Source organism: Guyanagaster necrorhizus (genome assembly GCF_019112545.1).
Source record: "Guyanagaster necrorhizus MCA 3950 unplaced genomic scaffold BT62scaffold_35, whole genome shotgun sequence".
NCBI lineage: Eukaryota > Fungi > Basidiomycota > Agaricomycetes > Agaricales > Physalacriaceae > Guyanagaster > Guyanagaster necrorhizus.
Window position 1 is genome coordinate 330,245 of NW_025064914.1, and position 27,822 is coordinate 358,066.

At 46.1% G+C, this 27,822-nt stretch overlaps 7 protein-coding genes across 7 annotated transcripts; 1 reads left to right on the forward strand and 6 right to left on the reverse strand.

Annotated features, from left to right (window-relative positions):
- Nucleotides 1-352: 352 nt before the first annotated feature.
- On the reverse strand, nucleotides 353-517 carry BT62DRAFT_869767 (uncharacterized protein; the record flags this gene model as incomplete). The annotated part of the gene is made up of 1 exon (XM_043182517.1): nucleotides 353-517. A coding segment is annotated over one exon (165 nt), but the record flags the coding sequence as incomplete, so codon positions are not given.
- Nucleotides 518-1,681: 1,164 nt separating this feature from the next.
- Nucleotides 1,682-3,036, reverse strand: BT62DRAFT_997020 (uncharacterized protein; the record flags this gene model as incomplete). Its single annotated transcript, XM_043190628.1, has 6 exons — nucleotides 1,682-1,939; nucleotides 1,994-2,272; nucleotides 2,322-2,326; nucleotides 2,391-2,469; nucleotides 2,531-2,778; nucleotides 2,928-3,036. 6 exons carry the CDS (start codon nucleotides 3,034-3,036, stop codon nucleotides 1,682-1,684), a joined length of 978 nt encoding a protein of 325 aa, XP_043035245.1.
- Nucleotides 3,037-4,671: 1,635 nt separating this feature from the next.
- Nucleotides 4,672-5,290, reverse strand: BT62DRAFT_1011318 (uncharacterized protein; the record flags this gene model as incomplete). Its single annotated transcript, XM_043177770.1, has 2 exons — nucleotides 4,672-4,734; nucleotides 4,799-5,290. The coding sequence occupies 2 exons, from the start codon at nucleotides 5,288-5,290 to the stop codon at nucleotides 4,672-4,674; spliced, it is 555 nt and encodes a 184-aa protein (XP_043035246.1).
- Nucleotides 5,291-7,044: 1,754 nt separating this feature from the next.
- Nucleotides 7,045-8,178, reverse strand: BT62DRAFT_1011319 (NAD-P-binding protein; the record flags this gene model as incomplete). Its single annotated transcript, XM_043177771.1, has 8 exons — nucleotides 7,045-7,070; nucleotides 7,127-7,181; nucleotides 7,236-7,309; nucleotides 7,359-7,374; nucleotides 7,431-7,439; nucleotides 7,493-7,894; nucleotides 7,954-8,059; nucleotides 8,108-8,178. 8 exons carry the CDS (start codon nucleotides 8,176-8,178, stop codon nucleotides 7,045-7,047), a joined length of 759 nt encoding a protein of 252 aa, XP_043035247.1.
- A 766-nt stretch (nucleotides 8,179-8,944) lies between these two features.
- BT62DRAFT_1079901 (uncharacterized protein) lies at nucleotides 8,945-9,627 on the reverse strand (the record flags this gene model as incomplete). Its single annotated transcript, XM_043179539.1, has 4 exons — nucleotides 8,945-9,293; nucleotides 9,351-9,383; nucleotides 9,447-9,550; nucleotides 9,607-9,627. 4 exons carry the CDS (start codon nucleotides 9,625-9,627, stop codon nucleotides 8,978-8,980), a joined length of 474 nt encoding a protein of 157 aa, XP_043035248.1. The 3' UTR covers nucleotides 8,945-8,977.
- Nucleotides 9,628-13,424: 3,797 nt separating this feature from the next.
- BT62DRAFT_955552 (ketoacyl-synt-domain-containing protein) lies at nucleotides 13,425-21,918 on the forward strand. The gene is made up of 21 exons (XM_043188343.1): nucleotides 13,425-13,868; nucleotides 13,914-14,582; nucleotides 14,637-14,759; nucleotides 14,810-14,979; nucleotides 15,037-15,534; nucleotides 15,589-16,204; nucleotides 16,254-16,314; nucleotides 16,363-16,436; nucleotides 16,487-16,553; nucleotides 16,604-16,618; nucleotides 16,674-16,742; nucleotides 16,795-17,004; nucleotides 17,055-17,077; nucleotides 17,132-17,438; nucleotides 17,491-18,131; nucleotides 18,182-18,469; nucleotides 18,522-18,670; nucleotides 18,719-20,710; nucleotides 20,763-21,061; nucleotides 21,114-21,547; nucleotides 21,600-21,918. The coding sequence occupies exons 1-21, from the start codon at nucleotides 13,502-13,504 to the stop codon at nucleotides 21,773-21,775; spliced, it is 7,248 nt and encodes a 2,415-aa protein (XP_043035249.1). The 5' UTR covers nucleotides 13,425-13,501; the 3' UTR covers nucleotides 21,776-21,918.
- A 3,519-nt stretch (nucleotides 21,919-25,437) lies between these two features.
- On the reverse strand, nucleotides 25,438-26,667 carry BT62DRAFT_988853 (NAD(P)-binding protein; the record flags this gene model as incomplete). The annotated part of the gene is made up of 6 exons (XM_043190126.1): nucleotides 25,438-25,660; nucleotides 25,714-25,768; nucleotides 25,827-25,934; nucleotides 25,993-26,494; nucleotides 26,542-26,578; nucleotides 26,637-26,667. 6 exons carry the CDS (start codon nucleotides 26,665-26,667, stop codon nucleotides 25,635-25,637), a joined length of 759 nt encoding a protein of 252 aa, XP_043035250.1. The 3' UTR covers nucleotides 25,438-25,634.
- Between the last annotated feature and the right edge of the window lie 1,155 nt (nucleotides 26,668-27,822).

Below are 27,822 nucleotides of genomic sequence, written 5' to 3' on the forward strand. Positions count from 1 at the left end.
ATGATACATAAGTAATATAAGATATATTAGAAATGTCTATAGCTCACCTCAGTCTCAACACATTCTAGCATAAACAGACTGAGGAAAAGAGAGGTGCATCAATTGATGTACCATAAATAGGCTAGCAAATAATAGAGCCACTCTTGGTGTATCCCAAAAACAATCAGATAACAACACTTTTTCTCACTGAGAGTCTCCTCCTCACATCAAATGTTAACTATCACAACCCCATGAATCCTCTGAAATGAACAAATGCTTCAGGTTATGAAGTCTTTATGAAGCAGTCAGCAAGATTATCTTTGATGTTGACATAGGACACAGCAATTTCTTTGCTTTTCATGCATACCTGGGTAAAGTGATATTTGATGTTGATGCATTTGACACATGCATGCAGGGAAGAATCTTCAGAGAGATTAATTGCACTGTTATTATTGCAAAGAAGTGATGTCAGCCTCTCCTGGATAAAATTGATGCCATGAGGCAGTGCATGGAGCCAGATAGCTTTCTTCATAGCTTCACAGGAGGAGATTATGACTGTCTGCTGTTTGCATGCACTTCAGGAAACTATGCCAGATCTAAATGAGAAGCAATATCTACCAATACTATGATGAATATTAAGGCAGTTCACCCAATCTGAATCAGTGAATCTGATGACTTTCACAATATTTGAATGGACACCAAGATGAAGTTTCAAATCTCTGGTACCCTTGAGATAATGAACTACTCAAACTGCTTCATTCCAATAGGCATATGAGTAACTGTCAAGGAAACAGGATAATTTTTGGACAGCATAGAATATGTCTGGATGCGTTCTGACTGTGAGATAGATGAGAGAACTGACTAGTGAATGATATAGCAGTTTCTAGAGTTCAGCTCAATCTTCTGGTGAAAGCATAGAGGGATCATGTCAATAGAGTTTGAGTCCTGCATCCATGGGAATCAAGATTGGGTGCACATCTGCTTGACCAAATTGAGATATAATTTGGTCAATGAGTGCTGTTTGTAATAGAGCAATAGTGTGATCTTCACAGTTTCAAGATATGGCAATGCTGACACAGAACTTCACTTCTCTAAGGTCTGAGATCATCCACTTTTCTTTTATCTTCACCTTGAACTTCTCATTCTTTGCCTTTGAGCTGGCTACAGCTAGAAAATCATCAACATGGACTGCAGCAAGAATAGTGCCAGTAGCTGTTTTTTTGGTGATATATGCAGTATACTGCACAGAGACAAGTGAAACCCCATGAAGTCATTGCTTTGTTCATTCTTCTGTTTCAGATTCAGCCACTCTGTTTCATACAATACAGTCCTCACTGCAATTTTCGCATGAAGGATCAACAACTTATATTTAAATATAGCTGGGTAAGGGATACATAGCTCTGTCTCAGGAGTATATCAAAATCGTTGGTTGAAGAGACTGGCCAGTGAGAATGAACTGTTATAGGATGTCCTTTATGACATATAATTTATTCTATCATCAGTGTGCTCACCGCCGTCTATCTGCATATACCTAAGTAGAGAATGTCATTCTATCGGTACATTGTAATATAAAGGTAAGACGAAAGAAGAAATCGAAAGAAGTGATTGGTGCTTAACAGTTATCGAACTCCATCCGATCCCCGTGGGAAAATTGAATTCTATATTGTCTGCCTCCCATTTCTGCAGCGCTCTGCATTGCTTCCTAATCCGAGTCTCTTCCGTGTCGACTCTCGTCACCTGGAGAACCTGCAATACCTTCATCCGCATTGTCCCAGCTATTATCATGAGAGGGACCTCCAGTACATTGTTCCTCTGTACTTCCCTGACTATATAAGCCTGAGCGATGATCATCTGAATGACCTCCGAAACGAAGTGAGGAAGCAACACTTGTGCTCCAGGAATCGTCGGGTCGTGCCTGTCCTGCCGCTACCCGGCCGACGACGAGTGTAGGAGCAATTCCCTAACTTGACTTGAATACCAAGGATTTTGATTCTGAAACAGAGAAAGGACGCACCCGCACCACGGCAGCTAGAGTGTCAAGATACTGCGCGGTTAAAGTCTCACGGGCAACAAAGATGACATATAGGAGCAGTGCGAAGGAATACAAGAAGGCAGATTCCACGAGAATTTCAATAGCGCCTCTGTATGTTTTAATACCTGTCCCTCCACGGTCAGCGCGGACAACGGTGATGATCCGGTATATAATAAGGAGAGTACATAGAATGTTTGTCGCCAGAACCAAGGAGAGGTATAGAATGACCCATGTGGCATACGGATCATATAATGTGGTACCCTGCAGGTTAGTCACATTATAAATATCGATCACATAATGATAGATATACATGACCTTGGCGACTCCATCATTCATCAGTATTCCCTGGGATGACATCAATTTTATGAGAATAACTGACCTGTCGCAACAATGGTGCAGAGAGTAGGGAGAAGCACAATTAACCATCGTTGACCCCAAACAGTCCAGCATCGCCAAATCTGCACGATCACATGAATAATTTAGTGCGTTCGACATGTGCAATACTTCAAGCCAGCTTACCATTAATATATCTGCAATGATCGTGCCAGTCGCACCAGCAATTTCAACCACTAACAGAGTTGGCAAAAATCCGTCCATTTTTTGCAAACCAAGGAACATTTCCCAAAAGCTCCATGCATTTCTGATGAATGCATAGTGCACAATCCACCATACAATAGAAAAGGAGATGACTTCGAAGATATAAAGGCATACAATGGCCAAGACCATGATTATTTGTCGTGGTCCGATCTGAAGGCACTTGGGAGAAGCTATTGCAACATGTCAGGAAATCTGAATGATCCAAACCACAGACATAACGAACACCGAAAGATGCTCCACAGCGAGATAATCAAGATTCCCGTGTATACTCCTGCAGTACAAGTGAGATTTTGTACCTGTTTTAGTGAAGGAAACATACCATCGCAAAAGGCATTCAAGATAGTTTTGTTCAGAAAGGCATCCATATTCCCAAAGACTGCTTGTATATCCTCGCTTGTCAGATCCGGGATATCCACCGTTACTGACATTGCTGTGGGAATGGAGTTGTGTTGTGGGACTCTCCGCTGATATCTCCCAGTAATAAATATGCAGAGGATGCCTAGCCCTCCAAGACTCCAACGAAACAAAACATAAAGATCACCAAACTTCCTGGAGATCTGAAACATACGTAATAGAAAGCAGAAAAATCAAGATGTGAGCGTTCATCAGATCAACCTACAGGAAGTACTGAAGTAGCAGTTTCATACAAGTAACCGTGTAGTGATCTTTGAGGCTAAGTAAAGCTATGAGCAGCAGAAAACTACGGAAGTACCTCAAAGAAGGTTGGGCTCTGATCTTAACCACTGTTATATTCGACACTGAGGTCCGAGACGGTTCTTCGCCATATCATCATAAGATCCACCTACTCGTACTCGATCACCGGTACAGTCAAAGAAGCGCATCTTACTTCAACAATATATGTATGTGTGAATCTGAGCATTTTTGAATGGTATCAAACCGCGGATAGTCGCAGAATAACAGAAACATTGTTGTTGCCGCAGACCGAGGCCTCGTCGCGTTGTTACGCTTGACAGCAAGAGAGGAGGCCCCTAACTGAGGAACAGGACAGCGTTATTTGCATCATCGTTATATGCATGAAGTACATACCCGGGGCACCTTACTATAACCATCTAAGGAGAATAGCGTTCAAGAGACATGGATATTGATAGCGTACTGCTCCAGAGAAAACTCTTGATTACGCATTAGCTTTACCATCGACCGGCAGACAGAATCATATCTTCAGAAAAGCCAGCTTACTCAGCCCAGCCAACACGTACGTCATGCTATAGGATTCGTCCGAGTCGGTCATCCGCATTTCGAGACAGTAGATCTATATTTACCATCTCTTCGATGTGAGTAAGTGCCGTCACTCCACATCCTCTGTCGCACAAAATGCCAAATCATGCCTCACTACCACTGAAATTGGTTGTTAGAAAACATTCCAATGGATGAAAGAGAAAAAAATCAGAAAAGGATCAAGAAGAACCCCTACAACATGCTTAACATCGTCGAATAAAATTCATCTCGTCGAGATAACTCAAGAGAACGGATTCAAGATAAAATTTAGAGGTCTTTCAAGCAGTACGAAGAACAGCGTATTTTTGCCTATGACTCTAGCTCACCGGAAGCTGAACAGTAAGAATGGGATATTATTGTGCAGTTGGTCGTCAGTTGTTAGGCCTAAAAAGTATTGGCTGGAGCGTGCAAATGGACAGCTCTTCGCTGACAATGTGCATGCTGCGTCGCCTATGAAATCAGGAAGAATTAGACGGTATAACAATCAGATGAACATTGAAAAGTAACAGGCTGATAGACCCACCACGAGATATGCCAGTATCTGGTTATGGATTAGACCAGAAGCTCATCTCGGGGGAATCATTGGCTACGTCGGCAATTCTAATTTCTGCTAACAGCAGTATGGGATGATGATTCTGTCACTCTGGTTAGACAACGGATGGTCTTCTAGAAACTGTCCATTATCCCCTTCTCCCCATAGAACCACCTTCTTCGATATATCTCGTTCTTATCAGCCATTTACACCTCAGGTTCAGGAACATCAAGGCTTTCCCCATTAAGTCAATGAAAGTTCTTCACGTAAATCTTCTATATTCTTACAGAAATCCCTACTGGCCATCCAGCTCGCCACCCTGAAATCCCGTAAGAGTGGCTTGAATGGGGAAAGGCCACTACGATATTATACAAAGACGTACGAATCTAAAGCTTCAAAATTTTCCTCATCACATGCCTCACCATCATATCCTCTATCCCTGTACACACATCCCTATGCTTCTGCCACCCCCGCACATCAAACTCCCTCTCCGCAAACACAAACCGCTCCAAGCACCCCAAGCAACACACCGACCGCCGCCGTATCGTCTCCCGCTCCACCCACTCGTCAACTTCCAAAAGTCGCCTGCCTGTATCCGGATCGATCTCCGCCACCCCGGGAGTGTAGTCAAAGAAGTGCGTCTTAATAAGGATAAAGTTCTTCAAGGAGACGCAAGTGGTGTAGCTGAATGTAAGGAGTTGTGCGGGCGTCAGGGCGAACGATGACGCGTGGTCAACGTCCGCCAGAAAGAGCGGTGGATGGGCTCCGAAAATGGGTGCGATGAAGCGGCTGGCTCGTTTTGTGAGTGTCTTTGAGCGGGCTTGGAGCCATGCATCGCGGAGGGAAGTGAAGTTGAATATGTATAGCTGTTTGCTGTTGGCATGGCTGCCATCGTCGGAGCTGGGTTTGGCCATTGTGGGTAGGCCAGTGGTATGATGAGAGCAATGGAGCTCACCTTTAATAGGCGAGGCAAAAGATCTATTGCATATTCGCATTCGTTGAGTTACTGCTATGCCACTTTTTTGTTTCCATTGTGCTTGAAAGGGTCGCATTGTAGAGGTCTTTTATTGTGCTATCGAGATCAAAAACCGAGGACAAACGAAGCAGGGATTTGAAGCAAAATATGCGGTTGTAGACTGATAATATCTTTGCAGGGCTATCGAAACCTCTCTATATAGCAGGGAAGAAAAAAGGTCTCGCATCCGGATTGCTCTATCTACAGAGACGTCGCGGCTTCGACGACGAGCGCTATATCAGGTCCGCGTTTGATTGAATTGAAGCAAAGACGTTCTGCCCGAGAAGCTCCGAGGACTTTCAACTCCGAACCACGTTAATTCAACACCAGGCCAACCATCACACTGGTAGCGGCTCCTACTGGTGCTTTCGCGCGTCATACAGCATCGTTTTCTGCTGCCCTGCTCTGTGGTCACTCGTATTTCCTCCGCGAGTGCTGTAGCACGCCTTCTGACTGCTTTATGAGCGAGTACGATTAAAAAATTGCTCTCTCAAACAATGCAAACATATCCTCATTTACAGCACGTCGCTGAAACTCATCGTGCATCATCATTCGACGCAAGCACTGAATATGAAAACAGCAATCCTTCTACAAAATTCTACCGATGGCATTCTCTCACGTCTCTATGGTTACACGCAACATCGCTGTCTGCCTATGCTCCCGATTCTACCATCAAGGGGCTTCAGAATCAATGAGGCTTACGAAAGGGATGCTATTGGTAGTCCCTGTGCAACGGAGAAGTTGAGCCATACTCTCGATCTGTATGGTCGGTCTGTTCCTCTTTGTGGTCCTGCGATGCTGATATGATTGCAGCCAGTGGTTCTCAGAGTCTCAGCCACAACGAGTACGAGTATAAGTAAAACGAAACTCAGGTGCGTATCATCCTCCGTCAGCTAGTATATTGCAGGCTTCTTACATTTATTTCGCCAGCTAAGAGGCGGTGTCCAGTGGGCTGACTGATTCATAGGCATTTTCTGTCCTTCCATATTGAATACCGGACCAAGTGGCGCGTTTTGAACGTTTCCATAAGTCGTGTTGAGCTTCCGGGCTAGCAGCGAGTCTCTATGCACACCGCTTTTCCTTCCCTCTAACCCTCGAGCAAAATTTGAATGTCAAGATTTAAATCACACAGCCTCCATCCCAGCTCTTGGAGACGTTCGTCAGCTCGACGAATTGATATGATCATCAAGGCACTAATACATCTCGGCGGAGCCACTGGGCGACTCGGTGAACCATTCCGATGGCAGCGCATGATCTTCCAGAAACTATCATTCAGTAGTATGGACGACTTGTCAATCCACAGTATACCGGCGACAACATTTTCGAGTCTTGTGGTATATTCTTCATGAATCCTTACCTTCGGCATATCGACCTTGTACTTTTTACGTGTACATACTACAGGCACAGAGGTATTGGGATGCTACATCGCAAAACCTTTTTCCTGATGCACTACGGCCTATAGTATATTTCGTTGCCCGAGTATCTCAGCTGGATTCAATTACTACTTCCAGTATACTCGAGATGTTCTTGATGGAAAATTTGGCACCAGTGTGGTGTTTCAACAGTAGTCAAATTACGGAAAGCCTATTGTACAGTATTTACAGAGGAAAGAGACAATACTCGGGTCAAATAGCTATGGCAAACACGGTCACCTTACCACTGTTCGCTGGCAGGACGCACTGATGGACACATTCATGATTAGACGAAAAGAATTGCTGAGCAACATTTCACTTACGATCCAATTCCCACGTCCACGCTGTTTTTTCTTGTTCGGCAAGATTGAGGTACGCCTATAGAAGGTGGGAGTCAGCAACAGGATAAATGCACGAATCCGGAAAGCGCACTTGAGCGATACTATCTGGGTTGAGCCCGACCATGCGTTCACCGTTTCGCTCAATAGCGGACCCGGTTTTGATAACTGAAAATCCACAAGAGAAGCTTATTATCAGAAAGTGGAGAACACGTACGTCCATCTACAATAGCCTGCGGGTATGTCAGTGAATAATGGCTATATTGTACAGAATCGAGCAGACACTCACATGCGAGACCTGAAAACAAGTCAAGAACAAGCAAGGACGGCCAAACATTGACAGAAACGTACATGAATTTCATCTCTCGGCCCAAACTCCTTTGCCAAGCTCTGCGAAAGAGCCCTGGTACCATGTTTCGCAGCAGCAAACGCGCTCGTCGTCCTGTTCCCCCTCAAACTCGCGGTAGCCCCGGTAAATATGAGCGCCCCCCTGCCGACTTTATCATCCGGCGGGGTGCTCAGCAGCCTAGTGATAACATTTTTGGAGAACGAGAACGCGGCGACGACGTTCGTGTCCAGCGTCTCCACTACCTCGTCCTCCGTAATCTCCAAGAACGACTTCCACACCGCATGTCCGACATTGAACAGCGCAGCGCGCAAGGCATACTGCGATGGCGGATAATACGAGCCAATCGACTCGAACGCAGAGGTGATGGACGCCGGCCTGTACGAGGGGACGGAGAATGCTTTTGCCTGTAGTAGCTAGGTTTCAATTCGGAGAGACATGAATGAACATCGGGCCATCGGCTCACCGTACCGCCAGCTTTTGAGATTTCTTCGGCCAGTGCATCGAGACCACCACCACTTCGAGTGCGCGAGATGAGTGCGACTGAGTAACCATTCTTGGCAAACAGGCGCCTGGAAAAGTTTAAGCGGGTACTAACAGAATTTTAGAGGTATGCGTACGCCGCGGCGGCACCAGTACCGGTAGAGTTACCTACTCCAGCCACAATGAACAGAGGTTTGAGAAGAGCCATCAAGAGCAAAGACAAGAAGACAGCCGCGTCAAATGCCGTTTAACCGGAACGGCTATGATGTCACGGCCCCATCATGATGTCACCCTGGGTGCGTTCATAAGGGAGCTTTCCGGTTTTGTAGACATGTCTTCGTGTCCATCGTTGATTGAATATCGTTGTCTCCAACATCTTCGAGTAGGTCCCCTGTGACTTCGGTAGTCTTTCCGCAAACCACTAGTACCGTTCTGTCTACGTCGATGGCAACTACTGCCCCGTAAGTTAACCTGTACTCCTAGTGTCATTTATCTGGCGGCTAACTCTCCACAATGTCACTAGTAGTGAGATAACCGTTTGTGAATATACGACTACGGTATCCACATCTAGTGGCTGCGCATATAGAACAATCCAATATTCGAAGACTAACTGTCCCATTCCGTGTACAGATCATCGTCATTTATTTGCTTTTGGTGTGTTGGAAATCCCTGGTGATGCGCAGGGTAGATCTGCAAAGGCTCCAGCTTGAAAGAAGCCATGGACATCCTTCTTTCCCTCCCTAGTGTGCTGCAATACCTTTTTGGAATTTGAACTTCTTGACGCTTCCCTTTTACATCCGATCCGACTGCACGAGAATGTTTCTCAAACAAACGTTATGGACCAGGCGGCGGCCTACCTCACGGCGCGTGGATTGCCCTCCATCTGAATCAACAGCGCGACAGATCAAGCGTAGATGATTTCTATATCATTCCATGTGTTTACTACAGCAATGTACACGAGGAAAGAAACGATGCACAGAACTGGCAGCAAGCTGTGACAACAAAGTTTAGTCCGTCGTTGAGTTGACATTCGTCGCCGACTCAGGAAGACCTATGAAGGAGGCGACGAACGAATCGTAGCTATTTTTGCTGAAATCCGGAGGAGACGACATGAGCGAAATCCAGATATCGGCAGGCATCTCCGATGCATTGGTGATATAACGAGCACCTGCAGCATAGGCGGCAGGGAAATGCTTTTCGATGAATTCGTCGTTCCATTCCGCATAGATAAGTTCGTCGAGCGAAGGGTCGGGCGACGTTGGATCCGAAAAACCTGGAGGTGTGGCTTGGTCTGATTTATACTTCGCATTATCCTGTACGTCGCTACGAGAATGGGGTCAGACTTCCAACATTCAGCCATAGTCAAGTACGAGCACAGACGGCGAAGGTACGCGCTCAGGCGGCTTTTCCGCTCTAAGCAGAACAATGAGCACCGGAGCCATCTGGAAAGAATATGTAGGATGACAAGAAACGCACCTAGCTGCCGCGTGAATTTTGGAGAAGTTCAGGTGATGAGAGAGGCCAACATGATTTCGAAATTTCAAGTCGCATTGGGCACACTTGTAGATTTCTTGCTGATTCTGTGGTTAAAGAGATCGCTTATAACATCCCAGAGATAGGAAAATAATTGACGAACCTGTTCTGCAGTTAGTCCCATGATATTGAGAATCTGCACTATTGGGTTGAATCAAACGGAGAAAGTTGCGGAAGAGCGAATGAAGACTCAGCGTCCACAACCGACCTTATATACGTGCTGCGCGTAAATTAGTTGACCAGTTGACTTGGTTCTTCAGGTTCGTCTTAAACAAAGACCTTCGGAGTACAATAGGAAGTCAATTCAAGGTCCATAATTCCGTAAGTGTCTGTTTCATCCGGTTAGCAAAGATCTAGCGCAATCAAAAGGAGAAAAAGGGTTTGTTCCATATTGCTTGTTGAAGCAAGAGTTGTGATAAATCTGGAACTTTTGCGTAGGTCATAACACATCACCGAGTACGGACAATGAGGCAAAGGTGGCGTAACGCCGGCGGCACAATTGTGAATGACGTTGCGAGGCAACTGCCGGTCCTACAATTTCACCACAGTGGGCAACGCAATTATAGAACATTGGGTGTCTTGTACTCGTACGTAAATGTTGGCCTATAATCCTCGAGCTGCATGACGCCCTGATATGAGCATCAGCGTGGGACGAGACCGATAGACGTATGCAGCCCCATAAGTAGGTACAAGTTCACCTTATATAAGCTTACTGAATGGAAAAACAGTGCAAAAGACCAGTGTTGTACGGTCACCAGACCATGAGCCGAATTCAAGATTTCCGGCAGAACTGCGGGGCAAGGCAAATGACCTTGATCTTCACTCTATGGCTGTGGGGCCACATGTAAAAATAGTTTTTGACTTTGTTGTTTGTGTTCGGTACCCCTTAACCTAGTCAGGCAAGATCACGGTGGCGTGGGTAAAGTCACGGTCACTTGGTGGCCCATCGTGCTTCGGCAACTGTCGCGCGATCGCACAACACTGCCAAAGACCCACGCAGGAAGAACAATTCAGATAAATGATCGGTCACTGAAATCCGACCGGACTCAAATAGCTTTCCACGACCCTTAGAGGTGGAGAAATGAGAGACATGAGTAATGGAGCTCGGACGGCAAATTGATACTGTGAGAAAACCTCACGTATGATCAAATCACAACTACAGGCGAAGTGTCGTTGTGTCCTTTTCTCTCGAGCATCTCAATCACCAGCGTCGACACTGTCCACTATCATTCTGGCCTAGAAGCGACAGCAGTAGCCTCTCGAGTTTCTCATCCACTCTCCTTCGGCCCTGCAATTGCCAGCAGCACGCTACTCACGCAAATTGAAGCACTAAATTAATCATTAGCCTGGGCAGTCTCAGTCATGATTAGCCGCGATTATGATAGTGATTATCATTATGGACACGACTTAGTTGATAGAATTGTGGGAGAATCGTCGGATCCCCTCTTGGTGGCGGCGATTCAACGAATCCCACGATTTTCAGTCACAGCGATTATGGTTTCGATTACCCTTGATGTCAAAAGCTTGGTAGCTGCCTTACGTACCATCCACAGGAGAGAATCGTTAAAGGCTGAAGAAGCAAAGGTGGGTCAGAGTTCGGTGCGATTCTCCCACGATTGCGGATGCATATAATCGTCATAGGAATTGCGGTCAGAATCGCGACTCTGACCACCACCCCTAATGGGATTCACCGGTTTTTACTGGTTTGGATGTGTCTAGTCTTGCTGTTTTTGTGTCTGACACGGCTCTAATAAAGAGGGATATAGTATACGACGTTCAGCACTTATCGACACGGGTCCACCAACTCGAGGATCCAAGCATTCATCTATGTCAACCCGACCAGCGAGATTCCCTGTATCCGGTCTCTTCGTCGAGACAAGGTAAATGGAGAGTTAACAGAATATAGTTGAATGTCCCCCCCACAATCTGTACTTAAATGAAACCCATCATTAGCGAGGATGCCTTTGGCCGCCTGGAGAAACTTGAAGTCTAATCTGTCAGTTCAAAGGTCAGGTGATCTTCGCCGTTCGATCTTGTCATACAAAACTATAGTGTAGAAATAGAACCATCGTCTTGCTGTTGCCGTTTAACCTGAAGGACGCCTGGGATCTACTAGTATGTCGCGGTATTTGGAGTTTTCATGAAGACTGCGCAAGCCGAGTGTGAGGTAAGAACCTGCTGTTCTCTATTTCCTGTAGCTGTCGAGCTAGTGCATAGGAAGGTGACCAAGGTTTCGTAGAAGGTATCATCGCCAGCAGTATCATAAAGTTATACTTTGGTTCTGCTTACATGTTAGAACTCGCGGTGCAGGGTTGAGTGCGTAAGTACTAATGTTCAGAACAATCACGCTAGCGATGCCCTACAAAATACAGTGCGTTTATACTACCGGATTATGTAGAATATACTAGAATGGATGAGAAAATTATCACTAATAAAATGAGTAAGCGTCCCAGGGAATATGGGGAGAATGAGCCAGAATATTCATGGGAGCTCGAACATCTAAATATAGAAATCCATATTTCAAAACATGTCACCTCCAGCGTCTGTCACACCCACTATATAGCGCCCCTTGCCATCCTTCTAGATTGGCTGTCTTCACTTCTGGTCTGCTCATATATTCGCGATGTTCTGAGAATGATCGCGGGTAGTATGGAGGTATCGTCTGCGTTACTCGGGAAGTAAGTTTTCGAACCCCCAAAGGTGCCGTGACTCATTGGTTCATACCTGTTTTTGTAGTTTCCGCAGAACCTTATAGACGAGGCCATTTATTATGGTTTAAGCTTTGATGGCGCACCACATTGAATTGGCGGGCGCTTGTTTGAAATCGCATTGAGTACACTTTCTTGGAGACAACGGATGGTGTCCAATGAATCGTGCACCGTTTCTATAGCTCCCACTGATTGAATAGTATTTGTTGTTACTTATCTCCACAGGTCAATGCTTGGCGTTGCATTCACCGTCAGGAACATTCTCTGAACAGTGATTTACAAAGCTTGATGATAGGTGACGTTTACAGATATCCGGATGGTCAGGCTGCCAGGTGTGGTCTTGAGGAACAAAACAAGGTGTGGTGGCGGTTGACGTGGTCTAGTCGTAAATCACCTTTTGAACAAGAGAGCCTCCAATTCATTTTTTCCACAGGCTGCAGGCGGATGCTAAGGACCTGAATAGACTGCAATAGTCATCGTGGATTATTGCTGTGTGATCTGTGGTGGGCTTCATTACATTATAGACATTTACGAGATCACATGGATCAACGTCCAGCATATGTAAGTGCGCCTGGAGTGCCAATTTTCGATAACTTCACTCCCATGGATACTCTCCGTCAGTCTGCATTGTATCGAGCCGCCGAGCAGCCTCTTACCGGAGCGGCTTTGGACCTTAACAATATTCAAGGTGATATTCTGTAGGCCCTGCCTCCTCTAACAATCATTGCGCTCCAGACTAACTATGACGTCGACAACGGCGGGTTCCCGGAAAAGATAGAGACCTTCCTCTTCTTCCAGGTCACCAACGCAAATATATTCAAGACTCACCTCAAGCTATTCATCCCCTTCGTGAAGACGACCGCATAGGTCATCGCTGATCGCAATTCCATCGATGAGTACAAGCCTTGCGCGTTCCCCCCCCTATCTGACAATTGCCGGTACCTTACCACATGTACATTGCAATTATCTTCCTTGTCATCTGTGGAGAACATGACGTTGCCCTTAAGAATGGTTGGCGGCACCATGGCGTCTCTTCTGCCGTGTACCGATAGATACTCCGTCTCCAGTTCGCGTGACTGAACGGACGCATTTCGCTATGGAATGAATGCTATTATTGGAAGACAGCGTGGAAGACACGGGATTCGAAGCAGTCAGGGGAGATGACTTTTATCCTTTTTTATCTGACAGGGTCTCTTTTATCCCCTTCAAGGGCGTCGCATTTGGAACTTTGATATCTGGAACTCTCACTTCGCAACCTTGTGTAGCGCCGTTCCTCAACTCTCCTTGGCCATGGTCTATTTTCCTGGAGAGACGATTATCGACGTCTTTCGTCGTATCTGCTCATCTGAACATGCCAACAACGACGCGCTGAAGTGTGGAGATGATCAATGGTCCTACGCCGAATTGGATTCTATCACACAGTTCCTCAGTGAACGATTTGAAGAGGAATACGGGTCTCATCCAGTTGTCGCTTTTATCGGTGAAAACCATCCGTATCTTTTTGCGTGTCTGTTCGCAGTGTGGCGTATCGGTGGTATAGTCGCGCCAATAGATCATCATGCCCCAAAGCATATGATGGATGCTATGCTTCGTATCGTGAATCCAGCAGTTGTCGTCGTCCCTTCGAATGTTCTTGCCATCCAAACCTTGGTGAAAGGTACGAATTTTGGGTCATGTGTTAGAAATACTAAGTCTTCTATAGACATGCACATTCCTCTCCATGTTTTCGATGCCGAGGATAACATTTTCGCCACCTATAAACACCGGTGCTCACAAAACAACAAGGTCATACTGACTGGTCATTCCCACCCATCTGACACATGCCTCCTTGTCTTCACCTCCTCAGCATCCGATATTTCCAATCTTAAATGTGTACCTTTAACACATGCTACGGTCATTGACCGGTGCCGCTCTCAAGTCTCCTGGCTGAAGAAAAATTTTCCCCATCAATCGTTTGACCGCCTTCGTGTTCTTGGATGGTCCCCATGGTTCCATGCCATCGGGCTGAGTCACGACATCGGAGCCTGCACCATCTTGACAGCAGGATGTTACATCTTCGCTCTGATGCCATCTGGATATTCAGCGGTACATCAGAGATTGATAGGGTCTCGTACCCTTGCCGAACTCCTTTTGGATTCCGTATCGGAAGAGAAAGCCGACATTTTTACAGGAGTTCCTTGGTTTTTTGAGGTTCTTAGGGATGGCTGGGCAATGGAAACTGACGTCACTCGCCAAGTGTGTATTACAAATTCCCTTAGAAGCTTCAAGGCTCTAGCGGCTGGTGGTGCGTCGATGAGCGCGGATGTTTTGGAATGGTCGCGGCAGCTTGATTTGCCCTTGGTTCTGGCAATCGGGATGACGGAATTCGGAGGTATTTAAGTGTTGCTCTTTCGTCCGTATGGTTAGACTCATTTGATTGGAATAGGACCACTGTTTCATGGGTTACCACCCCGAACTGAGGGCGAAAATGGCTGGGATATTGATGACTGTCTCATTTCTGACGCCAGTCTATACATAGATGACAAGGACAGTTCAGAGAAAGGAACAGGTTAGCATTAGGCTTTAGTCGTCGTATCAGCTGCTAAAAATGTCTCACAGGCGAGTTATGGGTTACCAGCAAGACCATTGCTAAGGGCTACTTGCACCACGATTCATCCGCGTTCACGGCAGGCGTCGAAGGTAGCATTACCTTCCGCACGGGAGATATATACACCAGAACTTCCAATAATAGGTTGGTTTGGAAAGGCCGAAAGGAGGATTTCATCCAGGTTTGTTACTCATTGTAGCTAACGCACTGTGCTAATCATATATTCCGTCATTTTCAGCTAGATTCAGGTGAAATAATGGATCCACGAATTCACGAGAAGACTTTTGATGATAACCCAGTCATTGCCCGGTCTTGCATTATCGGGAACAATTTCCTTCGTGGCGCATCGCAGTTTCTTTGTCTGATCGTCGAACTCATGCCAGAGGCTACTTTAACACGAAAGGAAGCATACGAACAGGTGACCAAGACTGTGGGTACAGTCAATATATCTTTGCCGCCTCCATTACGCATACTGTGGAGTCGCATCCTGATCCTTGGACCCGATTCATCAATTCCCTTAAACAGGAAGCATCTTGTTTGGCGTAAGAAACTGGAGAGTCTATTCTGGGATCTTGTCAAGGGGTTGCCCGCGCCATCTCCTGCAGCTACCTCTTCTCAACGCTCGGGATCTTGGACAACCGAAGCTGCAAAAGACATTGTGATCCAGTCAGTGTCGATCGCGTTAGGGTTATCTGAAGACATCCTCCTGGCACATTCCGATGCAAGTTTTGCTGAGGTAGAGGTCGCTATTTATTCCTATTGATACTATAAGGATTGATTCTTGTTCTAGCTTGGAATGGATTCTGCAATGGCGTTGATGATCATCAATTCAATAAATGGCCGACTGCGCCTTGATCTTCCTCTAAACGCTTGTCACACTTATATCGATCTCGAGTCCCTAACTCATGCAGTCCATGTAAAGCTCGGACTTGTCAATGACCCAAACATTACTGGCTCGCAGGCTGCTCATTTCCCGAGGTCAATCGATGATGTAGTAGTCGTCGGTCAGGCCATGCGCCTTCCTGGAGATATCAATAATATAGATTCGTTCTGGAACGCTCTCGTCGAGAAGCGTCAGGACCTCATTATCTCGATACCATCTGACCGATGGGACCATAAAGGCTTTTACACGACCTCTAAACCTGCTCGTCCTTGCGACATCACTTTCGATAAAGCTGGTTTTGTCGATTACGCCAGCTTCGACAACAGTTTCTTCGGCATAAGCTCCGCGGAAGCGTTGTTTGTAGCGCCATCTATCAGGTTAACCCTCGAGGCTGCGTTCGAAGCTCTAGAAAATGCCAATATCCCGCAGTCGCGTGTCAAAGGTACTGATATGGGCGTTTTTGTTGCGACTGGATTGGATGAAGGTTACCAACAGCTATTGTTTCTCGATCAAGGCTATGCGGGTAGTTGATTTGTCGTCTGTCGTTAGCTGTGGCTGACCATTATTTTCAGCATATACTCGTTATTATGGCACTGGTATCGCTAATAGTACTGCTTGCGGTAGGATCAGCTAGTGAGTGGGATTTTACTGCGAAACGGGCTCGTTCTCATGGTAATAAAGTTTGTTAGACATTCATGGACCTTCTATAGCAGTCGATACTGCATGTAGCGGTAGCCTCGTTGCATTAGATCAAGGTTTGATACTCTACAATTTGAGATATTTCATTTCCAACGATTCTGAATAGCCGTCAAATATTTGCAATTTGGAGGAGGTGAATCTGCCATTGTCGTTGGCGTGAACACACATTCTTGGTGCGTCTTCACGCCTTTCCTTCCCCGTATCTCTCTTACCAAATAGATAGGCCGGGAACCTTCGGGTATAAATCTCTCCATAGCGTACATACCTGCAGATCCTGATCAAAAAAAACATAGCTTTCTTTCGGCGCAACAAATGTCATCCACGAAGTCCCGGTGTGCAACATTCACTGATGAAGCCGACGGGTCCGTCCTTTCTTTAATTTCGTTTCTTTTTGAGAACTTACGTGTTCTAAAGATATGTTCCTTCGGAGGCGGTTGTAGCCGTAATCCTCAAAACTCGTCAAGCTGCGCTACGTGATAACGACAATATCCTTGGTGTCATCAAGTCCACAAACACGCTACATAACGGTCGTAGCCAAGGAATGGTCGCTCCATCATCCTCAGCACAGTCATTATTGCAGAGATCACTGCTTAACAAAGCTTCTCTCAAGCCATCAGATATTGAGTGAACATTATTTCATTTGTCTAATCCGTCTATGGCTAATGGATTACTAGTTTTATTGAAGCGCACGGCACCGGTACGTGTACGAGAAATGGACATTGTTACTCCAATAATTGAGAGACATTCCCAGGAACATCGCTAGGAGACCTGATCGAGATGGAAGGAATCAATGACGTGTTCAAGGATAGTCACACCAAGGATCGTCCATTGATCATCGGTGCTGCGAAAAGCTGTGTGGGACACACAGAAACCAGCTCGGGTCTAGTGGGGATGGTAAAGGCCCTAGCATCTCTTTCTCGCCGAGCTGTACCAGGTTTGACGCATCTTACCACGTCGAACCTGAATCCAAATATTGACTGCTCTCTCGTTCCAATTCACATACCCCATCAACCCGTGAAATTGTCGAAAGGAAATGATCTACTCCGTGCACTTGTCCTGTAAGCTTCATTCAGGTGTCTATGCTCATTTTTGCTAATAGCTCGCTGACAGAGCATACGGATTTGCTGGTACTATTTCTGGTGCCCTAATTGAAAAAGCAGAGCCCAGGGATGATCTTTCACTCTCAACGCCGAGTTTAGAGCCCATGCTCTTCGTTGTGAGCGCCAAGTCTGAAACGGCATTGAAGTCTTACGTCCAAAAGTACATCGACTTTTGCGCATCGGTGGAGAAGGAACTATTCAAATTGATATGCTATACCAGCTGCGTGGGGAGAGAGCATTATCGGTACCGATTTGCTTGCGTTGCAAGCACAATGGATGAGTTAATTGAAAAACTCGAGGATCAGCTAACTCGTTGTATCGAATCCCGCCCGTCAAATCCGAAGGTGATATTTGGCTTCACAGGACAGGGATCGCAGTACGCTGGAATGGCTCGCGACCTCGCCATGAGCTTCAAAGGGTTCCGCGGTCTTCTCCAAGAACACTGCGATGTCGCCTTCCTCTATTGTGGATTTTCGGTGATGGATATTCTGGTTGGAGGTAATTCCGCGAAGGATCGCGATATCAACGACAGTGAAGTCGGTCAAGTCTGCACATTTGTCTACCAGTATAGCATCTGTGTTTGGCTCCAGTCTTTGGGAGTACGACATCAAGCTGTTATTGGCCATAGTTTAGGGGAAATTGCTGCTGCAGGCAAGTTGTTTTCTCAACGGCATATTCTTCATCTCTAACTGACCAATCAGTTATTGCTGGAATATTCAACTATGAGGAAGGCATACGTTTTGTGGTTCAGAGATCACATCTTTTGAGGCGAAGAGAGCAGCATCGAGGCGCCATGGCAGCTATTGCCACTGACGAGGGGGCAATCCTCCAATATTTAAGCAATTTAGGCATTTCTGAGTCGGTGGTGATAGCTGTCTTCAATGGTTATGACTCTCACGTCGCATCCGGCGAAACAGAATCTATCAACAAGCTAGTCTCTGCGGTGAAGAGAGATGGAATCAGAGCAGTCAAGCTGAATGTCGATCAAGGTATAATTTCGGCAAACATCTCACTGTTCTGTGTACCGATTTTTCTTTGCAGGGTTTCATAGTCCATGTATTGTCCCGGCTCTGTCAGCCTTGGGAGAGACGATTCATGAATTGCCCAGCCGACCATTACAGGTCCCAATGTTTTCAACAGTCACGGGTAGGCCAATCCCTCCCCAGAGCATCCTGTCACGAACATATTGGGTCTGTATCTCTTCCCTTCTGCACAAGGATGATTGTAATTATCTATAGGTTGATCATGCCCGAAATCCCGTGCTGTTTTCTCAGGCGCTGGAGGAATTGCAAAAGGACCATTCGATCAATACCATCCTTGACATTGGGCCCCAGCAAACATTCTGGGGTCTATCTCAAGGTCTCGTTGACAAGGTCAAGATCTCTGTCTCAGGGAAGAAAGGTACCAATCAAGAGATGGTGCTCCTCAAAGGATTGGCGAGCCTATACCAAACAGGTGCTAGCCTCGATCTCGCCAAATTATACACAGAGCGGCCTTACGCCTACTCCAAAACTGACATTCCGACATATCCGTTCCAACGTCAACGCTATTATCCCGCTTTCATACCTGCTTACGACAATTTAGGAGAATCTCCATCTGCGGCAAATGTGAATGGTAAAGGTACAGGAAAAGAAATCCTTTTAATCCACGACAGTCTTCGTGCCGTCTTGGATGGCCATCGGATTGAAGGCCATCGAGTTCTTCCAGCAGCGGCGTTGGCAAGTTTCTTCATCTCATTGTCGAGGAATTCAGCTCGGTCTTTAAAGAGCATACAATTTCATCGGCCTCTCATTGTGGATGAGAACATTCACGTAGAGGCACTGATAGATGACGATGGAGCTTTCACCTTATACCAAGGCATTGCATTCGAAGAGCATGACAAAATTTGCTCAGGACGCTTTGCCTTCTTACCATCACCATACCCATACAAACAGTGGCCGTCAGGTATATCACCGAATGAGGTGATTGACCAAGCCAAGGTCTACAGTGCCTTCAGAAACATTCACTTTGGCAAGACCTTCCGCAATATCACACGATTTGACGTATGGAACGACCGTATTGATGCGTCCATCGTGGTAGATCCATCTACACGTTATCCAGAGTACGACTATATCCGCAAATTGGACCCTTGCTTGCATATGTTCGGCGTGGTTAATACTTTGTTGGGAGATGCGCCTCCCACAGAACGGACAGAAGGATCCTTTCTTCCATCTTCCCTCGAAGGCTTGATATTCTACACTGACAAGTTCCCTGATAGCTTCATTTGTCGTTATCATCTACCTATTAGCATGGCGAGAAATCACCATGTAATGACTGTCCAATTCGATGTCGTTTCCAACGACGGGGAGCTTCTCGCGTGTTGCAAGAGGTACTCAGTTGCTTGGATCCCGGTCGGAACAATCAAGCAAAACGTTGAGCCATCCTCAAATCTAGCCGTTCCCAGTTGCTGGTTCAGTAATACATGGGTGCACAGAGATGCAGCGTCTACCAGTTCCCAGCTTTCCCTTCCGGATTCTGTGCTCTACATCAGCCCGACACCTCATGCCCCTTTAATGAAAGAACTCGCCCAAATTACGTCGGAACTAGCTTACGCCGGGTTAGCCAACTGCAGACGGTGGGCGAGAATTCGAGGCACGAACTGGGATCCTCCATCCCTTGTTTTCATCGATGCAGATACGACAACAAAATCTATAATTCTCGACGTGACCTCGTTCATCATGGACCCCCATTCGAGCACGTTCTCAACATGCTGGAAAGAAATTCTTCAGTTGATGAAGACACTCATAACAGGGAAGATTCACTACGATAATCTCGTCGTTCTTTCGTCCGGCTGTACAGGCAACGGGGATTCATTTTCTGTTGGTGCTGCGGTCCAAGGAATGATCCGAGTGTTCCGTCGAGAAACGGGCTTACAAGATACCATCTGGGGGTTAGATGTCCCTCAAAGTCTGCCGTCTGCAGAGATCGTCAACCTCATTGCACGCGAATTGGAACAGAGACCGTTAAGGAAGGTCAAGGATAATATGATTTCTGTTCGATACGATGCTGACCGAGGGCAATTCTTCGAACTGGTGCCAGGGCTATATCATTTAGAAGGTACCGAGCAAGCGACGTTTGAGGGCGTTACCATCATTGTCGGACTTGGAAGTATCGGGTCAGCACTGGCATCTCACATAGCAAAAACGGGTTCTCACACCATCATATTTATCGGTCGACGGTCAAGAGAAACGGTTCGCAGCTTTCTGCTTTCGCATTTCATCTTACTAATATAGCATCCGAAAGGTCGTTAATGAACTTTCCAAGATATCCTCAGCATCTTCGAGGATAGAATATTTCCAGGCCGATGCTTCGAATAAGGAAGCCCTTTGCCGGGTTATGGTAGAGATACTTGAGCGCTTTGGCCCCATTTACAATATCGTCCACACGGCTGGAGTTGTTCGGGATGCGATCATTCCAAACATCAGTGAACATGACTTTGAGGAGGTGTTGAAGCCCAAAATCAATGGAGCGTGGAATCTACACGTGTTGTCCCTTGAGCTAGGCCTATCCATTGATCATTTCGTACTTCTGAGCAGTATCAGGTAATTGTTCGTCGCGGAACAGGGATACCATACAAAACTGACTCGAGTGTAGCGTTCCTTTAGGAAATATTGGGCAAGTCGCCTACGTTGCGGCGAACTCATACTTGGACTACCTTGCTACGTATCGCCAGAGGCTAGGTTTATCCGCCGTCTCCCTCCAGCTAGGCGCTTGGGAGTCCAATCTTATCCGGAAGTTAGATGTGTCGAAGGGTCTCGTCAAACCTCTTAGCCACACAGAAGGCATTCCCATGATTATGAAGGCAATGGCACTCGCAAAGAAATGTCCGGAGCCAGTCCAGGTCATTGCAAAGTTCGACGTGGAATTAATGGGCGAGGTCCCTGCGTTCAAGGAGGATAGAATGTTTGCCTCTATTGTTGGTGACGTCGGTAATACACCTGCATCGACGATGACAAGTGAGCAGGCGGAAGAAATCTTCATCAACATTTTACGAGATGTCCTCGAGCTGAGAAATGAGGAGTATCTAGGTCCGTAAGGCTACTGTGCATTGCTCTGCGCTGATGAAGTTTTTCTCTGTAGATCTCGAGGAGTCTTTAACTGCCAGCGGGATAGATTCGATTGCGTTCGCCCAAATTCGTGGCCGAATGCTAAAGGATATAGGTGCAGATGTTCCTATGGTTTACTTGTCGGACGTGTTTTCAATGAAGGACATGGTTACCAGTGTCTGCCACACATTTGGCAGTGTACCAACGTAGGGACATGCTAATGCTATTTATTTTAGATGCAGAGGGACTAAATATACGATGCTGTGGATGCTACGTGGTAAGGAACCCGAATGCGCCAGAATATGGGACATATGAAATGGTGTAAAAGCTTCAAAGACTCTTTATTAATGTCGTGAATGTCTTCGTGGTTACGTTTGCGTTCAGCTTTTCCCTTTTGCTGATCTCAAGTTCGAATCTTCTTGACTGAAAATAGGAGAAATTATTTGTGGGAATCTTCTCGTGGTTCGTTTTGCTTCCATGAAGTGCCGCTTCGTGGTCGATGAAGATGTCTCAGCCAGTCACATGATCTGAATTGAATCTCGGGTGCGTTGTTCCATCCTTAAGACTGTGACCATCTTGAACGTTTATCACGCCTAAAGCTTCGACGGACTTCGCTGACCCAGACAGGACAGAACAAATTGTAAGTCACAGTTAAGCTTTCTCACTGGTCTCATTTTTCTCTAGCTACGTAGCGACGCAACAAAGAGGTACAGAGTGAAGATCGTTGACTTAGATACACTCCATCCTGTTGGCGAGGAGAGGGGTTATAATTATGTGCTTGTGAGATATTATAACACTGGGGATATTGAGGCTCTGGAGCAGCGATTGAAGAAAGACCCAACATCATCGAAGGTACATATCTCGCTGAAGGAGACTTTGAAAAAGCAAGGTGGAAAGACATCGAGAATGAAGGGTATGAAGGATTTTAATGTGAGTGTGTTTAGTTATTGGCTGGTGTAGACCTAATGGGAGGTGGATATAGTTCGATGATGCGCGGATGAATCAGATCAAGTCGAGAGATGTAAAGGACAGTCCGACAAAGAGGGATGCACACCGGCAGGTTTTCTGGTATAATTTAGTTGGTGCCAAGGTGATCACTGTCTTCATGATCTGTTATTTGAATCTGACATCAATGAGAATCTTGTGCGGGAAGTTCATTCTACTCCCGTGGGAAGTGTACTTGCTTTCTGACCTGCAAAGTGCTGCCAACTAGAACCAGCAAATACCAACAAATACAGCCATTGCCAAAAAATGCTGAAGCATCTACCTCCATGTCTGGTGCTGGAAAGGACAAGTGAAGGATGACAATGGGTTATCATTCTTTCTGAGTCTCCGAGGCAGGCCAAGAAGAAGGGCAAAGCACGAACCAAGAAAAAATCAGAAGATGATGATGATGTCATAGTCTTGGAGTCCATCAAAAAGGTCTGAAAACGCCTGTCAAGGGGAATTATGATTACTACAATGATTTGATTGAGAATGGTTTGTTGCATGGAACGTCCTAGGATGATGCTGCAGCATTGTGTGAGGTTTCTTATTCTTGTCCCTGAGTTTCGACAGTCGCAGGTTTAATGAGATAATGATTGGGAGTCTGTACTCGGACTAAGATTTTATTCCTGTAATAGTACCATGTATTTTCGAGTTGACAGAGGAGCGCTGTAGACGGTGGCGATCGTCGTCCTCATAACTACGCAGCGTGGGATGGCAAACCTATAGTGGGGAAGGACATGATTCTCCTGCAGAACGTACGTTCAAAGTCGTGTTTTCCAGAACCGCAGCGGGGAGAATCTTCAACTCGAGTCACAGATCCATTCGCAGGCCGGTAAAACAAGCGAAGTGGTCATGAACTGGAGAGAAAAGCCCACGTGGCAATGTAGGATCCAGCATAAAAAAGCTTCCCGAAGTACGACATGGCTATGTGATTCAATATAAGGTAAAAAATGATAATAAGGGAAAGGTATGTTTACCTGAGAAGAGTATCCTACAGAGAACGTCATATTGTTGTCTTCTTCACCATACCTGGCTGAGACATATTTAAAGCACAAGCATATTGGCCCTGCTGAAATCGTTAAGCATTATCGTGCCATAATCATGATGTATTAGATACGTTCTACTCACAAAAGGATATTGTCTCTACACGGTTGACTAGTTAGCCGCAACAATACATCTCTTTCTTCTTGTCCCATCTCCTGAAATCTCACGGCGGTTTCCACGAGAGCCGGACTCCCCGAGATTGCTGTTTGTTGTCAACATGGTGCGTATATGTCCAGAGACTCAACACTGCTGAATGTCAAAGCACCTATACGAGGAAGAAGAGTGGCCATGCTCTAGTAGTGTGTTCCAGTCCGAAAGTGGAGTGGGCCAAACGGCAAGATCATCATCCGTGACTACGGCAACAAGAGGGTGCACTGGTCAAGTGAGACGCGCCAGTCTATGTGGTGCTTTAAAACAATAGAGGTTGGTATCGAGATCTACCATATCATATACCACGAGGATTGGAGCGAGTAGGGAATAAACTAAAGTTCATGTGGCATCTGACCAGGTGATATATGATGAAACTCGTCTCTCGATGATTTTTATCTTCGGCAGAGCAGTTGATCGTATCGATGTCATGAATTCTGCTGAAATGGAAGATGTGCGTTTCGAACTCAAAGAGACTTCTGTATCTAGCACGGCGGGTGAACAGAAAGCGGAAGTGGGCGGAGAGTGCGTGTCCGAGTCTGTGTGAGAATTCCAGCGTTTGCTGGATGGAGTCGTTGGGCAGAGAAGGAGTTATCCGTGCTGCTACCCTACAAGCTGGATGCCAGGCTATGAATATCGTTTGCTCTCAGGGAAAAAGTGCCGCAGACATGCCAATTGATCCGGCATTGATCCCGGTATTCGGGATAGAAAAAAGCTGTGGCCGCTTGAGATATGTTCAGTCACTAAAGGCATGAATGCATGACGTTCAATACTGATTCGTGCTGGAGAAATCGCAGGTCAAAAGTCTGCTCTAGATTATTTGGAAATGGTATGTGCCTGAGCGCTTGACGCTATTTGTGTAATCATATAATCGTACCTTCAGTAATCAGAGGCGTCATGTGAATTGTGGTGTTTTTTTGCTCCAAACTCATAGTCAGTGGATCATCGCATCCATTGTTTCATGTTCCCTTGACCAGTGGTACTCGTAACAATGATTTAGGCCCCAGTAACAGAGAGCTTACGAGAAGGCAGAAAAATTCCTTCATTATCTATTTCATTTATCAAATCAGATTAAGATTTCTCTTCATCAACAAAACAATTGCCCTGTCATGGTGACCGAAGTGAGAACCACTGGTGGTTTACAAGTTAATCATCATCATCAATAGAATGTAGCTCTAAGGTGCAATGACCTGCAGTACGATGGATTCTACCAGAGTCTCCATGAATTGGTAGTAAGATAAAGAGCAAGATTGGAATGGGCTGAGGAAGATGTGTATATGTTTGAATTCCGTCGAGTCGTTGCATGAAGAATCATTATGATGGAAGGTTCAAGTTAATTCTTGCAGTTCCTTGAGGTGATCGATGATTTCTCAAGCACGTCCAATCCACAAATTGAAAGTTACCACGAACACTCTAGAACCAATCTCCCACCCCCCGAGTCCAGCCATCCATACACTAATTTGGGGGATAAAACACGGCCGGATGGTATGGGGAAGTCAGCGGAAGGAAGAAAAATGATCCGCGGCACGAGTAATTTATAATGATTGCCGGAGGATTTATGCCGGCAGCCAAACCCGTTCCTCCTCGTTCGCATAAGACGTGATAGCCAGATGATCATTGGTGCATGCGACGGACTGGGCGTCAGAGGATGGAACGGCAATACATTCATAATAATCATCATATTGCTAATGGCCCGTCACCCAAGATTTCAATCCATGAGAACTTGCAAGTCGATAGACTGCGTGAATTGTTGGAACGTTTCGTGCCTTCCTTGGTTAATCAAGTCCGTGAATGGGGAGAAAAAAACATGGTTTGTGATGGTTGGTACAGAGCAAGACAATTGAAATTAATAGCACAATGGCATTTGAACTTTAGAAACCTGTTAAATTCTCTACCACTTCTCATGAGCGGGACGCACTAAGATGAGATACATCAGCAAAGAGTTGGAAGCAAAGATCAAAGGGACTGACAATCCAGCTCCCATGTCCAAGTCGACCTAGGCTGCTTGGCGAGGTACAGGTAGGACTAAAAAAGGTAGGTCAAACATAGGTCCTCCGCAACGATGACAAAAAGAAAAACGTACCTCTGCTATACCCTCGGGAGACAGCCTAAGATCTTCATTCTGTTCCCATGCTGGGTCGTTGCGACGTTGTCGAGAAAGGTTGGTCAAGATGCCGCCATCGATGATCGCCTACCGAGCAGAGTCAGTCTCCAGAACAAAATCGGCGAGAGAAAGGCTGGGCAATTACATGGGAGACGTGGATATTCTGCTTGCCGAACTCTTTCGCCAGACTCTGCGACAATGCCCTCATAGCGTGCTTCCCAGCTGAGAATGCGCTGGTGCTGACATTCCCTCTGACACTCGCCGTGGCTCCCGTGAAGATCAATGACCCTCTTTTCCCCTTCTCGTCGATTTCGTTCACCAGGAAAGCTCGAATGACGTTGTTTGAGAAAGCAAAAGCGCCCTCGATGTTTGTCTGGTTCACAGCTTGGACGTCCTCGGGTGTGATGTCAAGGAACGGTTTCCAGACGCCATGTCCGACATTGTAGAGCGCAAAGCGGATGGGCTGGCCATCGTAGCGGGCACGGATTTGATCAAATATAGTGTTAACGTCCACGGCGCTGTACGACGGGATGAGGAACGAGACAGCAGTCCCACCGGCAATGTTGATCTCGTTGTAGATGGCTTTGAGAGAGTCGGAGCCGCGAGCTATGAGGGCAATAGCGTAGCCTTCTTTAGCTAAGAGGCGACTGGGACTAGTCAGACAATCAAAGTTGAAGAAGTGCAGGGAACGTACGCTGTTGCCGCGCCAGTGCCAGTGCCCGAACCAAGACCTAGGTCGTTGCCAAAACATCAGCAAGGCGGACTGAAGCCATCCTGACAGCGATTCACCTGCGATAACAGCTACAGGTGCGTTTGCCATGTTGTAGAGAGAGGATGATGAGAATTGAAGAGAAGGAACTGCAATTTATTTGTGAGCAAGCTGGCGGAATTATTAGGTGAGAAATCATTACCAATCGATTTATACTAATGATCAGTCATGCCGCGAGATAATGACCGAGTCTGACGCCATGCCGAGAGGGCGGTAGAATTCAAGTGATTACCAGCCAGAAAATACGATGGTAAAGCTGCGAGCTGGGAGTAGATGGGAAGTGGTTTGAATATTGGAAACATTGTCTTTGTTTGGTGCAATGGCACACGCCGAACCGCGTCTTCGGCCCCCCTCTCTACCAAACGACAGAAATAGGTGCTATCCATGATTTCGGCCTGAATATTCGGAATCCGAGTCTTTCACTCTGAGGTAGGACCTCTTGTATGATGTATCTTGAAGCTTGACCGGTGCCGTTGGTGTTCAGATTGGACTATATCCAAAGCACAATGCTTGTAGACCTTTAGTATTTGGTTTACAAACTCCTGAAGAGTTTGCCCATTGACTTCATATATTTATACTAAACTACTCTTATTCTAGTAATTTCTATTGAATCAATTTCTTACTCAGCATACCAGAATGCCGGAATGCCGGAATTCTCTCGCAGATTCCACCAGTTGGAGTCCACAATCTGGCAGGTTAGTCCATCTTGCCTCTAATATGAAATGGTCTATGAAACCATGATATCACAGTTAATACGCGGCCGAAAGCTCCGAAGCGCCACGGAACGATCCGGACATGTGTTACCCCTAAACATGTTCACCCTGCTTCCTTGTGAACATTGAACCAAAACCCTCGATTTCAAGAATTGTGGCCGAGCTCTGCATTTTCGATGTATGCTCTCCCAGAACTAGTGAACATTCATGTACGTACTGTGCCTCTGCCTGCCTTTCTCGGGCGACGATTTTTCGCTGGCAGTTCTCGCAAATTACGGTCCTCATCATGATGAAAGTCCAGCACGGATAGCGTAGATTTTTATTGACGTCTCTTGGTTTATGTTTCCTTATAGGTCATCTTCATCTCATAACATTCTCCATCCAGCCTTTCTTACATCGATATACAGTTGACTATCTCACAATGCATATGGTCGGGAGACACCAAAACTGTATGCATTTATAGATTTATGCAGAACCAAAATAGCACGTGATG